The 20,531-nt window shown below is 39.4% G+C and overlaps 3 protein-coding genes across 4 annotated transcripts in view; all 3 read right to left on the bottom strand.

Moving 5' to 3' along the window:
• LOC117236734 (insulin-like peptide receptor) overlaps positions 1-9,292 on the bottom strand; it is a 108,304-nt gene extending 99,012 nt beyond the window's left edge. Inside the window, exon 1 of the mRNA XM_033499929.1 lies at positions 8,220-9,292. The gene's annotated coding sequence lies outside the window, so the exon portion shown is untranslated. The remainder of the gene's footprint in view (positions 1-8,219) is intronic.
• A 97-nt stretch (positions 9,293-9,389) lies between these two features.
• LOC117236737 (major facilitator superfamily domain-containing protein 12-like) lies at positions 9,390-15,129 on the bottom strand. 2 transcript variants are annotated; one of them, XM_033499942.1, is made up of 7 exons: positions 14,906-15,129; positions 11,652-11,966; positions 11,086-11,368; positions 10,901-11,015; positions 10,143-10,511; positions 9,794-10,047; positions 9,390-9,689 (listed from the first exon to the last, which is right to left on the bottom strand). In XM_033499942.1, the coding sequence occupies exons 2-7, from the start codon at positions 11,836-11,838 to the stop codon at positions 9,569-9,571; spliced, it is 1,329 nt and encodes a 442-aa protein (XP_033355833.1). In that variant the 5' UTR covers positions 11,839-11,966; positions 14,906-15,129; the 3' UTR covers positions 9,390-9,568. The 2 variants fall into 2 exon arrangements, with proteins under 2 accessions (XP_033355833.1, XP_033355832.1); XM_033499941.1 differs by having other exon boundaries at positions 14,254-15,129.
• Positions 15,130-16,271: 1,142 nt separating this feature from the next.
• Positions 16,272-19,861, bottom strand: LOC117236739 (maspardin-like). Its single transcript, XM_033499943.1, has 8 exons — positions 19,369-19,861; positions 18,891-19,057; positions 18,018-18,152; positions 17,837-17,942; positions 17,633-17,753; positions 17,343-17,451; positions 17,033-17,281; positions 16,272-16,963 (listed from the first exon to the last, which is right to left on the bottom strand). The coding sequence occupies exons 2-8, from the start codon at positions 18,987-18,989 to the stop codon at positions 16,904-16,906; spliced, it is 879 nt and encodes a 292-aa protein (XP_033355834.1). The 5' UTR covers positions 18,990-19,057; positions 19,369-19,861; the 3' UTR covers positions 16,272-16,903.
• Between the last annotated feature and the right edge of the window lie 670 nt (positions 19,862-20,531).

The following is a 20,531-nucleotide window of genomic DNA, read 5'->3' on the forward strand; positions in this document are numbered from 1 at the left end:
GTAGTTTTAGGTAGTCTCCGTCTCTATCTTTACCCACCTTTATATTCGTCTCTCTTTTTCCCTCTGATGATACTGCAACCCGATAGCCTCGGTTTCGCACTCGATTAATTTCACAGTGATCTTCGCTCGATCGAATAATTATCCATTCACGCCAGGAGAACGTTTGGTCGCGGAATAGCCAGCGAACACCCGTCGAATGGGGCACGAACGTCGAACGCTATAACGTGTACGCTCGATGGAACGGGGGAAATAGGTCGAGACGGGTTTTTAGGCCAACGAGATATGGGCCGATTAACCGAAGCTATTCGAACGTTTTTACCGCTGAAATTCAGGGAAAAAGCTTCCTCGGTATGTAACAACGACGATGCTTCCGTTGTATGGTCTCATTGTACATATGCGAAGAACCCCGAAGAGTATAGGCGCGTTAACGCCATGAAGTCGCAACAAGTGAAAAAAAAAAGAGGTGTCGAAGAAGGAAAAGGCGGTGTCAAGTATGTACGGCTCTGCGTTGTATACAAGCGAGAGAAGAACGTGGGTGCCCTTGTGTGTCTGGCCGTGTGAACGCTTTTGGGACAACGCGAGTACACGCGTGGAATGCGATGTGTTCCCATCGAGCGCAGACTATACGCACGGTCGAATGAAATGTGGTTCGTGGAAGGTGGAACCAGCACCACCGTCGTCGGGTTCACGCTCCCGCGCACCGTCTTTACATAGTCACAGTTTGCATACTTAACGTGGTCGAGCAACGGCATTCATGGAAGGGCACCCATTCCCTCTTCCTTTCTTCGCCTTTCTTCTCCGTGCTTCATCATCTTCTCTTTGTCTTCTTTTTCTTCCTTACCAGTTTGTTAGCTCTTACCCTCCGTCTCCTCTTTCCTCATTATCCTCCCACCCACCCTTTGTTAGTTGCGACCCTCCCTTCTTCGACAACCGTACGTATCACGCGTCTCGAATTCAGAATCCCTACAGTTTTCATCGATACGTGACCACCAGCTGAGAGCCTTCTAATATACCTTCTTTCATAAATGTCGAGACACTTCCTGGTTTCGTAGAGTGCTAATTGGGTTAAATTATCCAGGAAACGATCGACTGATTGTGATTTCGTATTCTGCTGGAGTAACGATACAGAAATTTGAAGAAACCTTTTGCGAGAGTTATATAAGAAACACGATGAATCAAACGTGCTACGATTCTCGGCTTCTTATATCTTGATTATTGTAGTTTCGCGAAACGATAAAATTCTAATGTTTTCAGAGATTGTTTAACGTAGAATTTCGAAGCGAGAAATCATGCGTATCGATATCGATATTTATCTATTTTCGTGCTATAGCGACCGACTATTAGCTTCAAACGTTACTTTCATATCCAGAATTAACCAGAATATGTATGTACGTAGAGAGGGAATATTAAGATAAGGAGTAATGGATAATTAAAATAATGCACAAATAGATAAATAGATATGTATATCGTGTGCCAATAATTATTTTTTTATAATCTCGGTCTATCTTTACGTACGAAAGATTTCCAACGAAACCTGTAATTCTTGATAGTTCCGATAACTTCCTAATCGCTTCCAAAGATTATCCTACTCTCCGTTTGGTATTTTAGTACTTCTAAATAGGAATTAAAATCAACGTATCATTCTACAAAAAGCATACGACGATAGAATGAACGTACGAACGTGGTTTGGTTCGACTTTCTCGATTGCCATGCCTCGAACTGCGATCGAGTAAACGAAGGGGATCGAAGGACGCCTTATGGCGTATCGAGTGAAAACTCCTGGGACGACCCTCCGCAAGGGGAGAAACAATCGTACGAACTGATACTCGGTTCACGTATTCAACGTGGCGCTAATTAACGCCCCTTGTACACACGGTAATGGGGACAACAGGGTGGGGGCAGCTGGTTGTTCTCAGCCAACACGCCATTGAGTTAATTAGTGCCGATCAATTCACACCGTCGAAGGTGATGCCGGACGTAACGGCGGAAGTGAGAGACTGTGTCTGGATTTTTCAATGATAATCTTTTAAAATGCAAGCCGAAGAAGGGAATCGTTGAAGAACTTGGTCAAAGTATGCTCGACACTAGGTTACGAGGATTTTACGCGATCTTCGGTTATTGCACAGTTGTATTATTTGAATCGATAACGCCACTTTGCAAATGGCACACGTCGTTCGTCTTAAGTTCAAATGTAATATCGAAAATGTCTACCATATGAAGCTTTCGAGAGATATCAATTTCGGTTTGAACGTATCTTATTATAGATGATTATTTTTACAATGTATGATGTGTAAACTGCAGATGTTTGTTTATTAATTTTACGGGAAATTTATAGAACCCAAAAATACATAGGATAGAAATGATAGAACACGTCTCTAGGTTTTAGGTTTTATCTTTTTAACCGTGTTGATAAAAACATGAACTTGCACAAACATCCGCAGTCCACTGATCTCTGTTTAGCGAAGGAGGCAACATCCGACTGATCGTCTTTCAAAAAGTAGCGCGAACTTGGAAATAACAAAACGATTTAAATACTACGATATATACAAAGTTGTATGAAAGCCAGGAGTTGCTGTCATCAGCTGCTCCCGTGGGATTAAAACGCGCATCAAGCAACTATCCTCGAAATCGAATACTTGTGCGATAATGTTTGCGATTGCTACAACACGACCTTCGTCCATAGAACACTCACACCGACTAAAGACACGTGGACTCGTAGGCTGACTGTTTAAAATTCTTTAGTAAATAAACTTTATAGTATTCGCCGGTTTTTCTGGGTTTGCAATTGAATGACCAACTACTATTCATAAAGATTCACTGGCACGCAACTCTGGCGTTGGTACGCGAGCAGCACGTGTAAAATAGTGACAAAGCTAGACTGTAGAGAAGGCGCGTGTTCGCGATAAGAATACGGATAATTGCGCGTTGACAGTGATCCCCGAGAGCGGAAACGCCAGTTGAGATTGTTACGAAAAAGATAGACTGGGCACGTCCGACAGATTCTAGCGCAGTGTTCACCAATTTTTCTTTCCTTTTCTTTTTTCGTAACGTGATCCCCTTTTACATAATGTTTAAATAACCTGTGACCCGTATCTGTCGATATAATAAAAAGCAAATTTTAACGAAGTACGTATTTCGAAATATATAATTAAAGAGTTGGCGACGAAAATGATCTTTGTGAAATTGGTCGACTTTTTAATTAAAACGCATTTGTGTAATCAGAAACTAGTATATATTACAGCATGGTGGAATATTCATATCAATTTGATATTAATTGATATTAAACGATCTATGTTCTGGCTTGTAATCAAACGAACTTCGTATTTTAATTAATTAATTCTGTAATTACAGATTTAGTTAGAGTGATGGATATTTTGTACAAAAAAAAAAAAAATGTTAATTTACCGAAGAGAAATGAAAAATGCCAGAGGTTTTTTTTTTCGTTCTCCTACAAGAAAGCAGTTATGGACAACTCTAATATTTATGATTTGGTGCCTACGCGTTAAGACGACGTTCTATGTTGTACCAGGATCGCGGTAATATACACCATTATGCGATGATTTATACTATACGTTAACTATCCACTGTATAATTTGTAATCCCACCTTTTTTCCTCGCATTCATTATTAATATAACTCAGTTAACCCGAGCATGTCAACGTAGAGACAGTTCATTTACGTTCATGTTTATTTAGACATTCTCGACAGATAAGGAAAGATAGTTTGAATTTACAAATATCGATGAATAAAACAAACTATTAAAGCAGATATAATCTATTAAAGTAGAAACAATCAATGAACGTTATACATTGCGTAAATAATTGAAGACAAATCACAGCTCCTTGCTTTATAACACTTGCGTAAACGCAATCTCCTTAACGCTCGACATAACATGATTTATAGTAATTTTCTTTTTCTTGCTTTTAATGCGATCATGATAATTGATAATTAATAAATTGAAACATCGAACAAACGACATTTTACACATGCACCGACATAGTACGTTCGTACACGGCAAGACTTTACGGGTCTCGCTGGACCTATAGGCTGGAAGTCCGATTTTTATCGAATAGAGGGACGTCGCGACGCGAATAGAGCGTCGTTGACGGTCACATCGTGACGTCAACGGCTTTTGCGGTGTCGAAGCGGCCAGAAACATTGGAGGATCGTTATTTACGACAGCGAATCGAGCGTGGCCGCGCTTGGGTTTACGTTTTCTTACGCAAGCCCGAGAAAATAGAGTCACAGTCGGCACTGCGACGCAGAATGTTAAAAGCGAGGTGGTAGCGACGAACGCAATAAAAATTTTGTTTGCGACGCGTACGCGAATACGTTGTTACGCAACCGATTGAGCCACGTACGTACACGCCACGAACGACAATAAAAATTCTGTTTTCCGAGCACGGTTCATTTTGTTGCTGTGAAAAGAGCGAAAATTTCGTTCTTCCGAGGATAAGAAAGATGCAATTCGCTCGATTCAATGACACGTTGGTTCCAGCTGACTAATTTACTTGTAATTTGCCAAATTCGATTATGAACAACTTCTTGCGTGTACTCTGATTTATCTGATAGTGATAGTGCATAAATTTTATCGCAATGTACAAACGAATATATTTTATGAATACAAATTATTCGTATGGGGAACACCAAGGAGTATGCAGAGTATCTGAATGTGTGTTGGAAGATGGTTCATACCATGCATGAAACGAAGTAAGAAATATTAAAATTGATCGAAGTAATCGATAGACGCTACAGAAACAGACAAGGAAAACGTTAATTTTATTACAGTGACTTTTGAAACCGACATTTTTAAATCGAACCAAACGACTTTGGATTTTTCGAGAAACTAGCAACATTAATTCACTAGATGCAGATTTAAAGTAAATTTTAAAAACATTGCGATTGATCGGAATGGCGGGAAAAATAATGATCGCTTTTCTCAGCCTTTTATCTGCGTTTGTAAGGAAAATTTAAACAACACAGTTCGAAGGTTTATATCGGTTACGCGTGTACGTGGTAAAAATTTCATCGAAATCCATTAACCTTAGTAGGAGCTAGAAACGGTAAAAAAAAATGATATAAAACACACTTTTCACAACCTTCGGTCTAAAATCTACATCTTTCGATGGCTATCGCTTGTTTCCGCATCCGCCTATCTCAGTGAAATTCACAGCATATATACATATAACTGATATATATGTTGAAAATGTGTTGTTTATATTTTCGTTACAAGCGTAGATTAAAAAAGGTAAAAAATCTGACCTTTAATTCTTTCTTCTCGATTCCGACCAATTTCAATCTTTTCAAAACATTTTTCTTTTTTCTCTCTCTCTCTTTTGATATATCATATAGCAAACGAATTTTAAAGAAATTATTCAATTTGAAAGGGTACTGCGACAATTTTGAAAGTCATTGTAATATCGAGCACTTAAACTATTTGATTCGTTACTAGCAGTATATATTTCTGCGACTGATACGTCCGGTTTTAGTAAACAGTGAAATGTATTCCACATTGGCAGTTTGACAATCATAATTTTTACAAAAATGTAGATAACTTCTGCTTATAAACGTAGGAAATTCCTTCCATTACGTAATATTAATTTGGTAATATATTATCGGCTAATATTAATTCGATGGAAATCATTGAAATCGAGAGAGGAAAAAAAAAGAAAGAAAGAAAGATATTCGAGAAATAGTTTCGAGAAATCCATATCCTTTTCTGAAATGTCAGAGAACGAATGATTCTGGGAACTAAGTAACGCATAAATCGTTTCACAGGAGGAATATTTTCTCGCGCCATGGTGTGTAAGTAAGTAAGTATGTATCAGAGCATCGAGAAGCCTGTATATTCGATTACAATAACCCGGTACAACCAAGGCCGTCCAGATGTAAACATCGTCATCTTTGTCGTCTTCGAACGAAGTTGTCTCGATCTTCGTCGCTTTTTCAGGGTGTTGTCGGTCGTGCGTAAAAGAACTCGTTGCTCTTTGTCGCCGAGCCAATCTCGAAACACTCCGAGAATCGAGTCTTTGTAACTACATAAATTGTTTCCCTGGAAGAAGCGAAGAACGATTTATGATAGGACGCGGTTATTTTATGTAGCTTTATACAAATAATCCACGATTTCAAATATAATGTTCTCTCAGCGACCGATCTTGCACTAGGATTTAGGACGTTTCAAACGTTTATCCAAATCTACGGCGAAAACAACATCATCGTCTCTGTAGATGTTCTCGACCGTCAGACACACTCGTCGTTTCGTTTACCATTCGAGCTCGTAGAAGCTGCATTTTGTCGCAGTGAATCTAAATCAGTTTAACGAGAGTGTAAACAACCAACGAAAACAGGGAATAGGTTCGGAAATTCGCGTCATTTTCATAGCTATTTGATATTGGTGTTATTTATTTATTCGACAAACTCTAAACTGACTCACTCGCCTAATCTCTATTTCCAAATAAACATGTTGTTCCTGTTAAACTTGTTATAGATATGTAGAGATACGTGAAATCGTGAAGAGGGAAGGAAGTTTAGAAAGAATCGTTGAAAAAGAGCAATTGAAGAAGCTGTTCCAATAAAGCAGAAGCAACAAAAGTTCACTCAAATCGAATAACTTCCTCGAACGTGCTATAATTTATAGTTCTCGAATATTCGTAGTAACAAACGTTTGCACTTCTAAACGTAGAAGCTGTACCTTTCTCCTTTCGATATCTAGCCGACATTAAAATCAAAAAATTATCGAATACGAATTTGTCACCATCTTTCCCTGTGAGAGTTTAATTTCAATAATAAATTCCTCTAGCGTGGATATTGACGCACTTACGGCAAAATCGAAGATACAAAAATACACGGAATACAACATAACACATGTATAAAACACCGAAAGTAAAATATCCATTACGATATTCGGTAGATAAAAGAAATCTTCGTTTAGGTTCCATTTCTTCGGTTATTCACAAATATAAATATTATCCGAATTATGGTGTTGATCAATGATTGCCTCTGAACGACTGAAATATTAGACCTGGCTTCTTATTGGTGCAAACACTTGAATTTTTTTAGAGACACGGTAGGCAGAAGGAGAAACGGGCAGAAGCTGAGAGGAAGCTTCCGAGTGGAGGTCGAGTTGGAATCGGTCGAGAGCGGTAAACAAGGAGGCGAGAGTGGCGACGAAACGAGGTTGGCCGAGCAGCCGCGAGGTCAGTGACTAAAGAGAGAAATAACGTAGAACGCGATATAGCCGCGCTACTCTGCCTATTGACGTTCCGAGGACCTTTTACAGAGGAACTAGCAGGAGGGCGATCAACATCGGCTCCGATCGCGTGTTTCACACCGCTCCCGATCTCTCCGACCAACTCTCGTGCGCCACTGTTTTATTTCCTTCCTTCTCGCTCCCTTGGCTAGACTCCATTTCTTCTGTTTCTCTCTGTCTATCTTATTCTCCCCCTGTTCCTCTCGCCGAGCCATTTTTACACCCTGATTCCCCTACTCACCCCACGAAGACAACACGCTGCAAGTACATATGCGCACGATTTTCACATTTGTCGACGCCAGTATCACACAGACCATTGATATCGTTTGGACACACTCGAACGCGAAACCATCCGATTCGTTCAGCGCGCTTGGCCGAATCGATCTTTATCCAGCCTTAGAGGAAACTCGACAGACGAACGATATATCTATAATCGATGGTATGTCATGCAACATCCGAGGTAAACGATCGCGCACTTCCTTTTACATCTTTATTCGTAAGCGTTTACTAGCGTCCGTTCGCTACGCCTCCGATGCTTTCGTTTATGCGTTCGTTTATTTACCGCGTTAGACGGGAGAAACGGTGGAACGCGCGCCGCGAGTCCAACCGACTAGAGTGACCAGACCACTGACAGCGACTACTAAACAGACGATCAATGAGAATCGAAAGCGGCGTTCAAAGTGAATGCTCGATTCGACTGTCCTGTGTATATGGCGCGCATTCGTGCAGGAGGAAAGAGTCCTGGTGAAACGAGGACTCGAATACCGAGCTTCCATTGAACACAAAAGGCATTGGCGGTAGACGATAAGGAACACGCGTCTTCCGAATTCGCTATTTAGCCCGATTCTGTGCTGCTCGTAAAATACAACGTAGGCCGCGTTCTTGGATAAATACGACGACGCCGTGACCGAAATCCAACGACTCGTGTGGCCATGCGTTTTATGAAAGAAAATACCATGAAATTCACTTACCGTGTCAACGTGGAACAAAGGTGAATCCTGGATGCTCGCCGGCGAGAAACGTCTTCGACTTCGTAGACTGATCGAAAGTCGATTGATGACACTGGATATCGGTCAACACCGGGAACACTTGTTCTATGTAAACACGCGTATCAGTCACTACACACGTAAACACATACGCACAGAGAGAGAGGAACACACGAGGTTGTCCGCGGTCGAGTTCTCAGAGAGACCGACGAACTTGGTTAAACCGCACTAAAATACCACGTACGCGACCGTGTTTCGCGAGACACACGGCGAACCATCTATCCGCGTGCGGTGCTATTCATTCTGAGCCGGCGTATCGCGTTTGTTCACCAGAAAAATCACGATTACTCGGGACGCAGATTCCCCGCATGAGTCGCACACAAGTTGTTTACTAGAACGCGCACCACGCCATGCCCCGTGAACGCGCGTCCGCCTCCGTATTCCCCTCGTCCCGCCGAGCAAAACAAGACTCTGCGCAGTAGCCTCGCGCGCACCTTCCGGGCCATGTTCGCACGAGGCGATGTATGCGCCGTTTGTCGTTGCCTCGTGGTCCACCAAGGCGCCGCTGTTCCACTGCGAACCTCCCTCTCTCGCTCTACCTTCCTCTCTCGGTCCCTCTTTCGTTTCCTATCTCTCTCTTTCTTTCTACAGAGAGACAGCTCGCGCGCACGCTATCTCCCTCTCGCTCCAACTTTCGCTCGTTCTCGTTTTCCTCGACCTCTCCGTCTCTCTTCCTGAGATTAGCTCGCTTGTTCGTCTCTGTCCCCCTCCCCTTTCCCGAACCTTGCTCAAACTCTATCGTTGGGTCCATACCATAACCGTGCTATATGCTCCGACGAGGCATAACGGCCAAACAGAATTCAACGGATCTCGCCTTACGTTCTATAACGCAACCACGATTCGCCACGTAACGCGTAAATCAAGCAGGTCATCGTACCCTCGCGTTGCCACCACGCCGGTCCGTTTTGTTGGAAATTTCCAAGGGCATGCCGCACCCTTGCGACGACATCTGTACGAGAATCTATAGAAATAGCAGCTGTATCGATAAAGACGACTCCATATGTATACGTTATCGCACGAGTAAATAATTAGCGGGAAAATTCAAGTCGATTTCAGATTCGCATTACGTATAAGGACTTCTTTTTTTTTTTTTATTTTTTTTTTTAATAACGTGTTATACAGCTTTATCGCAAAAATTTCATTGGCAGTACGTTTCTTTGCGTGAAGGTAGGCAAATATGAAAATGAAATGACTTTTGGTTATAAGATGAGACTTATGAGGATCACAGGAGTAGAAACGATCTTTGCTGTCTTATGAAATTCTTATCAACATCTTTAAGTTAAACATCGTGAAACAGAAAATAGCGTGACCAGCCCCAAAGACATGGAGAGAACGCAAACAAGGGCCAAGGTGTCTCTGTTGTAATTTGGACAAAGCTCCGGTTGCGTGCACCTCCTAAAAGGAGTGCGATAAAATAGTTTTATGTTTTTGATACACGATTGCGATGCCTAATTCCGATACTTGGAAAAAATCAGTCTGAAAAATATCAATTCTCTCACCATCTCTCAATAAAAATGACAACCAATCCTGTAACCACTTTATCAAGGAAAGTCACGATCGAATAGACAATAGCGCTTCGTTCCGTTCGTGGACCAATTATCTCTGCAGTCACACTTAAGGCCGTAACCATTGTAATCGAGCTTCCACTTCCAATTAGAATTGCGACAGTGTATATAACTGCCGCTGAACTTCCTCCATATTCCGTAATTACTGCAGAAAGTATTCCAATTAAAGTGCCCAATAAATAACATACCTGAATAACAATAAAATATTCTCTTTACAATGATACTTGCTGCTTAATTATTCTATAGTAGCAATAGTAAGTGCATTTTAGTGTAACATACACACCTTTGTCCCGCATGATTTATTAATATATTTTAATAACAAAGCAGCGATAAACGAAGATACGTAGGAGACCAAGGGAACGGTAGCTAGTGCCTGTTTTCCATTAACATCGGTTTCCTCTATGTATAGTGGCAAATACACGGTGGCCAACGTAATGAAGAGTCTACTGGCTACGTACAACATAGCCACTCTTAACAAAATTGACGTACCGACCCAGGAGTTTCGATCGTTTTGCGAATTATCGAATAACCTTCTAGCTTCTTCTATATTTCCTTTGTGCAAATAGGAATTCTCTAAGAGGTTCCCTTTTAGAAATACGTGGAAGAGCGTAGTAGCCACCAGACCGATCGATGTTAAAGTCAACACGATATCCTGAAAAGGAAGATGTTCGTTAATACTTTCGTATCTCGTTCAAATTATCTCCTGCACAGATTCCATTTATATTTATAATTATTATACTACGTTGTACATATAAACGTTCAGTAAAATTAAGGTCAGATATCAGACGCGCGAGTAGGGATTCTTCTCTACTTTTCTCGAACTTAAGAAATCGCCTAACGATAGAAACTATTCGTTCGAAAATTACACAAAGGACGGAGAAAGGTTTTAGCCCTGCTCTCTCCATTAGAAATTTTTTGCTCGAAGGGCGATTAAGAGCGTACGACGATAACACGGAACATACATTTCCGTCCAATATATTCCTGTCGACGAGATACGCGTAATTTAGACAGTTTTCGATAAGTTTAATTCGAACTACTCACTCTAAATTTATAACTATCCTGTTCAGCCAATCGCACCATCGCTTCTTCGTTCGTGGGTAGAACAATCCACGTAACGGCGAACACCGCAACGGCTGCTCCAACTTGAGCGGAATACCTGTACCCCATAACGTACACAGTCTCTATAAATAACGAGAAAAGATTGCATAGGACGACGTTAAAGTTACCTTATTGCAGTTAAATCTGCTCGTGCCAGCAGTGAATTCGTTAACGTTGGGATCATGGACAAATGCGATATCTGTACGGCCGCCCAGCCAGTTTGAAATACAGCGATGCTGAGCACGTAGACGAGCATGATACTTGTGCTTGACGGTTTACTAAAGCCGCCGAAGATCACTGGAAACGACAGCGTGACCATCACCGAGCCGATTATGTGCCAAATCTTCTTCTTTAGGTACTGATCGACGAGTATTCCGAAGATGGGAGTCATGAAGGCATCCACGATTTGGCCTTGAAAATAAAGAAAATCTGCTGTAACGTTCGAGACAAGATTATTTCGATAAAACCTTTTAGATTTCAATTTTCGACTTTGGCTTCTCAAATTTGTCGATGTGACTTTTTTCGCTGACTTTTCTTTCAAATCTTTAAAGATTTTGTTAAGAAAACTTGAAACTTGTGAAACAAGCGTTAAAGATAATTACTAGAGAGACGTTTCTGTTATGAGCTCTTTAATTTTTTTTTTAACGTCCTCTTCGTATGGTTTTTCTGAATTAAAAATTTAATAATCGTTTACCTAGAAGTAAGAGAGCACCAGCAACGATCGGTTCCAGCAGGGCCACCCTTTGAAAATAGATAAGGGTGTAGGAGAACCACATGGCGGCAGTAAGGTCGTTGAAAATGTGTCCGAAAGCATAAGCGATTTTCGTCGAGGTACTTAGTTTCCTCTCCAACAACGGAAACCGCTCCTCCATGTTTTCCATTTTCGTAAAAATTCGAAATCGACGAGCTTCACACGATTCCAAAGACAAAGAAACTTTCAGTGTGTTCGCGCTTCAAGTGAATTCGTTGAAATCACACAAAGAGCTCTCCATTTTTCGTACGTATCCCTCTGCAAATTAAATAATGTTCGTTCGAACGTTTCATTCCAAATATGAAATACCCGAATTGAATCTTTATGTACACTCCTCGCCAAGAAGATAGCTCAGCTGTGCTATCTTTAATTTCTCAATGACGCGTGTAAAGTTTTTCGTCTGTAACGTATAATATCAAAACATCATGAGCTCGGAATATGCGGTTCGTTGAAAATAATTAAAAATATTATGAGGTTTAGTGTGTAACAAAAAAAAATTGCTTTATTTTAAGAACGAAATGGTAGCTCATGTACAATAAGAAAACAATTGTTTGTTCGATCATTCGCGGAGAGACGCGATCGAGAGAAAGCACGTCAACGGGAGTCGTAAATTCCCGTTACGATTAGATAATCGACGAACCGATCGATCCCCTGATTTCTGTTACGATAATAGGGGTGGTTCAATTGAGGTTACACTGAATTAACAGATATAAATTAATGTTTATTCCAACAACTTTGTAAAGAAGATAATTACACTGATGCGTCTGTGTAAGTTAAGTAAGTGATTGATTTAAGGATAGAAACCCGGCAATGACATATTGACTATTCTAACGATGAAGAATAAGTAAGGTAAAGTGACGATGCTGTGTCGGAGGAAAGCTAGTGATTGATGTTCTAACGCAAAGGACCATCGGATTTGTTGATGACAATTTTGCTTAGGAAAGTGAGGACAATAGACGCTGTTTCTGATTGGATAAAATTGGTTGGTGGACTAGAAAGAGTCTTAGAATTTTAGGAAAAATCAACTTTCCCGTGTCTTCCCGTAGTAAACGATAAGCTTTAGGAACGATTCAGTAAAGAGACGTTTGTCCGATCTGAAGGACCTTAGCTAGCAAATTCCTGAGATTTATGATGGGTCCTTAAGGCTATCGAGGATACGTAGTAAGGATGAGGATTTTTCGTCTAAAAAATAGTACCCTTTTCCATTTCTTTTTCCAATGCACTCTTTCTTTTGCACAGCGCAAACGTTCTACTTTGTGTTTCCTTGTTAACGAAGGTTTCTTTTTCGATTTTGGCCTCTTAATATTTTTGCAGGATAGTAGAACTCGACGAACGCTCGAAACACTGGCACTAACACTAGACTTTTCCATTATTTGCTTTGTTAATTGTTTGCGTTAACTGCGAGTTAGAAACTACACGCAAAATTGGTCTTATCACGATCGGATAACAATGACGGTCGACCATTACTTTTTTTGCCATAATCTTCAACATTTATTAAGAAATTGTGTATTGCGACTTCCTCTTTCGACTTATTACTTTCGATATTTTTCCTACTGATAACTGTTACTGCTTCAGTTCAAGAATTTACTTTTTTTCAGACTCGTCTAATTTTCTTCCGCGTCCCATATTTACGAATTTATATAATATTGTACTGTAATCTTTACTCGTTGATAGATTTCTAAACATATTAACAGAGCGTGCTATCATTTCGTTCTTAAAATGAAAGAATTTTTTTTGTTACACACTAAACCTCGTAATATTTTTAATTATTTTCAACGAACCGCATATTCCGAGCTCATAATGTTTTGATATTATACGTTACAAACGAAAAACTTTACACGCGTCATTGGGAAATTAAAGATAGCACACCTGGGCTATCTTTTTAGCGAGAAGCGTATGTACATACACTTAACAAACTGAGCAGCTCGTTATATAAAATAGACGTGAGCGCAGAATATTCAATACAATTACTAATTTCGTTATGTTATCTGGGTCTGATTTGGAAAAAAGATAAATTCTGTCACATTTCTATAACTAATACAACTTATCGGATTGAATTAATCCTATGAATTCACACTTAGAAACAATGTAGCTTACTTCATTTTCTTTCTCAATGCCCCAAATGTATATGATGGTAATTGATTACAATTGTAAAAAAGAATGGAAGGCGATAGGATCGAATATTAATACAATATATGACTCAACGGTGTAAGTTACACGCTGTCTACAATTACCTACATCTTTCTGCGGTGATGAAATGGGATAATTTGATTATACTTATGCCATGGGAACGCAATAATTGTGTCGTACAATCATCTTGCCAGCTTCGAAGTAAAAAGGAACGTATTTAATGATTTCCAATTAGTTCTAAATACATATCACGATACAACTTCATATTTACAATTGCAACTATTCTTATCCACACGCGTCTGTGTTTGTAATTCAAAAGTTCTGCTTCGTTATCCAACGTTCAAACTATAAGAACATAACTATTACGACGTTAACGTCCTTCAACAGAAACTTCCATCTTCGAATTGAAACTTACATCTGCTTGTTGCTACTTCCATTCAAGCGTTGTTGATCTATTTAATGCGACGACGCCGGAAGCCACAAGACGCGCATGAATATCGAAACTCAGCAATATCCGAACGCTGTGTAAGCAGAGTCTGTCATTAACAAGGTCTGAACGCGACAAAAACCGCAAAAGAACTTATTTTTCACGGAGATCCAATATTTTTAAGGAAGTGGTTTTGATCGGCCTTCCTTTCACCCGCGAATCAATTCGTGGTCACAATTTCCGCTTAAGGCTATGCACTTGGAAGAAACACGCGTGGAAAGCTTGTTAGTCGGTCGATCGGCCGCAAGAAACACGGATATCTCCGTGAAGGAGCATGGAATCGTTGACGAATCGTAGTAAAAATGTCCACAAAACGTTTCACGATTACATGTCACCGTATCGAATTCCTCGGCAGCTCTACGTTGCTACCGGATGAGATCGTATTTGTTTTTCGCGATTATTTTGCCTCTTCCGTTTTTCCTGTCGCGTATCGATCGTTTAGAACGCGCTGAACGTGCGATCAAACTTTCAGCGAACGCTACACACTTTAACTCGCGAGTGTGGAATTCGAAAGAATTCTTAAAAGGATCACGGATTGACAGATTTACACGTAGAATTATATCTGGAGGAAGAAACGTACGTGCTTCGTCGTTGCAACTACGAAGCGGAACGGGCTAATCTTCGGTACGTGCGCTGACGAGCCGGTTCATTTAAACACGCATTCCATCCGCGGCCGTGAGCGAAACACGCGACTATCCACGACGTGACTACCTGAGCGACTGAACTTTCAAACGTGCGCCGTTTCCCGCTTCACGGCCTGAAGATTATCGTTTAATCGACGACACGATTATAATAACGCATTACCACCTTCCGATAGCTATTATCTTATCGAGCGAAAAATATCTCTCGAGATTATAAATGAAAATCCATTAGCGAGGCACGAAGTATTATGAATATATATAATAATTAAATAATAGATGTATACTTCTTGTCCGCACGGGATACTTTATAATCATTTTAAACATAAGTTTTATTAATAAAATCTCCAAAATATAGCGCAATTTAATTTTCCTTATAATACATTGATGAGTATCAATACAATTGTATAATTAAAAGACCCATAACGTAAACGATACTTGTTCGTGTTTGCCTTCATTCCTATTCAATACGTTCCGTTTTGTTTAACAAAATACTCTTCATATTACATAATTTCTATGAGATGGAAATTTGACGAGGGTCGTTTTTGTTATGAATCTAACAATTTTACATCTATTATAAGTATACTATTTATCAACATTTTAATTTTACTAAGTGTATAAGTTTCCATAACTTATGAATGGTACTGTACGTATCGAAGAATACACACATTATTAAAAGAATTAAGGTTCAGTGGCCAATAGTTTGAACTAGAGGGACTTCAAGATATACTAGAAATATTATATATAAAATATTAAACTAGCACAGGTAATTGAAAAGTTATAGAAGATCATTGACACAGTTCTAAATAAAGAGCTATTCTATGTGGTTTGTTCCAACATGTGTAGATAATTATAATTTGAGACCCTTTATCGGGCAGCTATATATATATATATATACATATATACACAAGATAGGGTGGACGTCGGTGCGTTAAGTTTCATTAAAAAGATACAACCAGGCCAGCCGAGAAGGTATTCCGAGTCGGACGACGTAGATCTGCGATTCGGTGCATAGTCGCAATTAGTGTGTGCGTAGTATACATAGGGGAGTGTAAAAATGTCCCATAAGTAGACAAGAAAGGCTGTGTAATCCGATCTCGCGAGAGAAACGCGAATGAGAACGCGTGCAGAGAAATCGATTCTGGACAAGTTCTTGTACGGTTTCTCAGTTAGGTGGTCTAGCAAGCTTTACACAGCCTGAGAGTTCATTCACCGGCAAGCGGCACAGACAACGAGAACTACTTTAATCGAGTTGGTATTTTATCGAATGAAATATATCAAGTTTGTATCTTTCTCGGTTGCTTCTCATTTTTTTTTTTTTTACAAAATTATATTTATTTCGAATAAGCTTATACAAGATGTGATAACTGACTATATCGATGTTTACTTAATCGTGATATAAATCTTAACTTATATTTTCAAAGTCTGTCTCTTTCTCTTTTCTTAACTACTTTACATTAGCTTGTATATGTATATCCAACTGAGTATATTCGTATTATCTACGTATAACAAACACTTTTGTTCACTTGTCTTCATAAAAATGTCTATATCCTGTGTGCTATCGTTTGATAGACAACAATATAGAATGTATTCGAGCATCTCGAAGTCCTCTTCGAAATAAGGAGGCTTTACGGTCAATAAATATTTGCCTAAGAAAATATTACGAGGAACATTCCCAAACATTACGATAAAAATAGAATAAACGTTGTACAATATTACTATCTATATGTATAGAATTCTTAGGCATATTTGATATGGTGAATATATTTGACAAACGTTCCAAGATTATTATTATCGTGATCGTACGTTTTAGTACGTATGCGTTATTGATAACGTGTAAATCAGACTGGTCGATGATTGAGAAATAAATGGAGAATATGTGTAAAATGCATATCGATATGAGAACTGTAAATAATTTCGTATATCCCATGTTAGTGGCACTATAACTTCTTCCTTTCAGAAGCAGCGTATTCGGTACCGTCGAACTGCCTCAAATGAATCTGTAAATATATTTTCACTTAATAATATGAATATTATCAAGCGCATAAATAACAATAAGCAGCGCATACCTGTAAATGTAAGTTTACTTCTGCCGCTCGACTTAAATATGGAAAATTTCCGCCGCTTTTCAAATGTGCCAACTTTGCATTCGGATAACACTTGTATACTTCCTCTCTCACCGAATTCGATAACGCATACTCATCAAAAACGTCTATAATCGTGATAGGCAAATGACATATCTTTTGTGGCTGTACGTAACAATTCACGCAATTCATCGTCAATCGAGAAGCCAATTCCGGTTGCGTTAAACTTTCCAACTGTGAATAAAAACGATATACATATTCATATAGAGAGCTATATTAAACGAAAGATACATACTCTTTCCACCATAAAATCAATCGCTTCTACGATCTCTCCGTCGACCTTGTCTGTCACGAAGTTTCCCATTAGCATCTTTTTCAATACCAACGACGGTAAAATCCAAAAACTACAATTCGAGTTGATTAGTAACAGTAACAGTAAAATATGCGAGATAACGTATCGCGGTCTGTCATACGTCCACTTATCTCGAAACAAGCGAGAAACAAACGATGAAATACGATAAATTCGTTTGACTTTATAGTTGTTGAAAAACAGCAAACAATTACATAGCAATATAACGTACTTACACCCCCGCGGAGTCGTTGTAATTAAATACCGACGTATCTGTGAACGAATTGCACAGAATCAAAGACACTACCCTAGGACAGTGAGCATTTGCCTCTGTGAACTTTTGCGCCAGAAATCCACCTAAAAATAGATATTTTGATCAGATCTCCGAACGTATACTTGGTTATCGCGTTTGATATCGACTTTCGTTCGTACGTTCTGACCTAATGAGGTGCCAAAAAGATGCACCTTATCTAACTCCATGTAGTCTAAAAGTTTCCTAAATCCATCGCACCATTCCTTAACGTTCCAATAAACGGGTGATTCGGCCTGAAACATAAGTTAATTTAACTCGATTGATTTTCTTACAAACCAAGGTCGTATCTCGATATTTATAAAACTTACTGATATGATTCTGTATCCTTTAGCTGCTAAGCCTAATACTTGCTTGAAGAAAACATCGGCCGTCCCACTAACCGGTGGAAGACATATGAGTGGACACTTGACGGTTTTTGGACTAGAATCGTATACTTTCCATCCCTAAAATAAAACATATCATTCTTACCGTACGTAAATACATTTGTATGACCATGTTTACCTACTGAAACACATTAAACAGAGACTGAAGAAAACATCGTTGTGTTTAATTTGCGCGATCAACGATAATATTGATAGACGTTTCGATCTCGAAAAAGAAACCAGATAATAACGTAATACGGAATAAGTAATTTTATTGTCGTGGAAAAAATTGAAGATTTATTAAAATGTGCAACGGTAATATAAAATAAACAAAGTTTAGCATCTTTTGTAACATTTAGTAGGTAAAAAATTTTTGCTCAAGTTCTATTTGTTTATCTGGTTTTCTAAATATATGAATCTACATGAATATTCGCAGTCTAGTTAAGGCGGGATTTCCTATATGCGCTCGTCCGTGTCAAAAACAATTTAAGACTCGAATCACACGTAAACATCGGACGCCTTTGTACTATTAAAATTTACAATGGAGAACATGCTTCTGTTTTCGCAACGACGTCGTATGATTCACGTTTAAGGCTGCTTTCGACGTACACGCGTGCGTTGGACGCACACAGGAAATCCCGCCTTTATTAGTTCTCTTACGAACATTCTTCCTTTGTATCCGTATACGTGAGATTTGTTTACAATAATCACGGAGACGAGGTCATCGTTACAGGTCTCGATCTCAAGCGTAATCTCATCAGGCAGAACCTTCAAATCAAAGATTTCCACGTATAATTAATATACTACATTAATGATTACCTTGGTGCCGTCGGCGTCGACGACAATTTTTCTGAGCGGGACGGAACTACGAAAGCTGAGATACTCCTGCGATCGGGACAGCTCACTCGAACACGACATCTCCCCCGTTCTACTGTTGTCGATCTGTCTATAGTTACAGGATGGCTTACGTTCAGTGTTACCGATATCTACAAAAGCAGATAAAGAGAAGAAGACTTCAAGTAGCAGGGCTGTATAAGGTCTCAATTTTACGCGGTATATCGTCAAGATTTATGTACATATTTTTGAATAACTAAATCGCGAATTGCAATTCATTTAGCCGTCGGACGACTCAAGATTCGATAGTCGAACAGAAGGCGAAGCCGGGTCTCGTTAGTCTGCTGGCCAAATTAGACCTAGCATCGTTGGGGGACGGTTAAAATTCGAAGTTGCTACACTTACTACAAAACTGGAGTATGTAATAATTACGATCGTACGTACGACCTTAGATTAAACCTACCTCAAGAGCAGCTTACGAGTCGTACGGTTCTCCTGATATCGTTACGCGTAGCAGACATCCTTAATACGTACAGGTTACCACGAAGAAGCAAGTTACCCAGTAACTCGAAAGGTCAAATCACTTTAATAACAGTTGTTTGCAAGCATATATCGACAATGTTGTTCAGTTTACACCCCCTTCCGAGCATTGTCGTTCTTTGTCTTTCCTATTTCTTCGCATGGGTTTCGTTATAAAGTCGCGATACGAAGCTTCAATGGGCATGCGCGTGTTCTATCATGTTACGTCGGTATAGTCATATCTGAATTTTATTACGTTACTGATTTATATTCTGCGTGTATGCGCTTCGAAGCCTGTACTCTCAACTATGTTGACGTACAATTTCGATTCGAGTTTCGAACAGAGTTTACGAAAAATTCAATGCCTACGTAATTACGTGCTTAATTACGCGTAAATTAATGCGAGGTGCGTGATTTTGGACGCAGTGGTATCATCTGTCGGCGAGCGACTGGTACTTCTCTGGCGACTTTTTAGGATTAGTACCGCTGGTTCACCGGTAGATGGCTCCAGTATCCCCAAAATTATATGCAAATAATAGCTTCAAGTAAAAGAGAGAGAGAGAGAAGAGATAGAAGTTCGTAGGGGGGGAGGAGGAGGAGGAGGAGGAGGAGAAAACAATGTTTCGTCCTGGGTCTGCTAGAGGATTCGTCGGTCAGGCTAATCCAGCAGATCCGCGTTAACCTTAACTTAATTCATGAACAGCTCAAGAGTTAAATTTAAATTTATAGTTCGAGAAATATGATTTTTTTCATTTTCCGAAGAAACTCGTTCCTCCTTTTCACCACTAGATGGATATAGCGTTTCATGGTCTGCGTTTCGATCAAATTTTCATTTGCAAAAAAAAAAAGCTAATTAAGAGGATAAATTAGTGAACTTCTTAAATCGGATCCTCCGAATTAGAGCCTCGATTTTCTTCCTACGTTCCTTTCGACTCTTGAAATAGATTTATAAAAATTTAAAAATTTTGAAATTTAGAATGTCAAGTCTATCCTATTCTCAACGCGAGAATTGATTGTAATTTTAATAAATAAATAAAAAAAAAAAAAGTCTATCCTGCGTATACATATTTTGTCGAAGGTCACATCCTTTTCTAGCCTCGGTCGGAA

Source organism: Bombus vosnesenskii, unplaced genomic scaffold (genome assembly GCF_011952255.1).
Source record: "Bombus vosnesenskii isolate JDL3184/JDL3185 unplaced genomic scaffold, Bvos_JDL3184-5_v1.1 scf7180000013352, whole genome shotgun sequence".
Lineage (NCBI taxonomy): Eukaryota > Metazoa > Arthropoda > Insecta > Hymenoptera > Apidae > Bombus > Bombus vosnesenskii.

Bases quoted from the DNA above. Each gene is read 5' to 3' on its own strand.
- LOC117236737 (XM_033499942.1), bottom strand. From the start codon at position 11,838: ATGGAAAACATGGAGGAGCGGTTTCCGTTGTTGGAGAGGAAACTAAGT. The intron at 11,016-11,085 runs GTAACTTTAACG...TATGGGGTACAG, and splicing joins GCAGATTTAACTGCAATAAG to GTATTCCGCTCAAGTTGGAG. The intron at 9,690-9,793 runs GTGAGAGAATTG...CACTCCTTTTAG, and splicing joins GTCATTTTTATTGAGAGATG to GAGGTGCACGCAACCGGAGC.
- LOC117236739 (XM_033499943.1), bottom strand. From the start codon at position 18,989: ATGTCGTGTTCGAGTGAGCTGTCCCGATCGCAGGAGTATCTCAGCTTT. The intron at 18,153-18,890 runs GTAATCATTAAT...GTTTTATTTTAG, and splicing joins TCGACGCCGACGGCACCAAG to GGATGGAAAGTATACGATTC. The intron at 17,754-17,836 runs GTCAGAACGTAC...ATCTATTTTTAG, and splicing joins TCTTTTTGGCACCTCATTAG to GTGGATTTCTGGCGCAAAAG.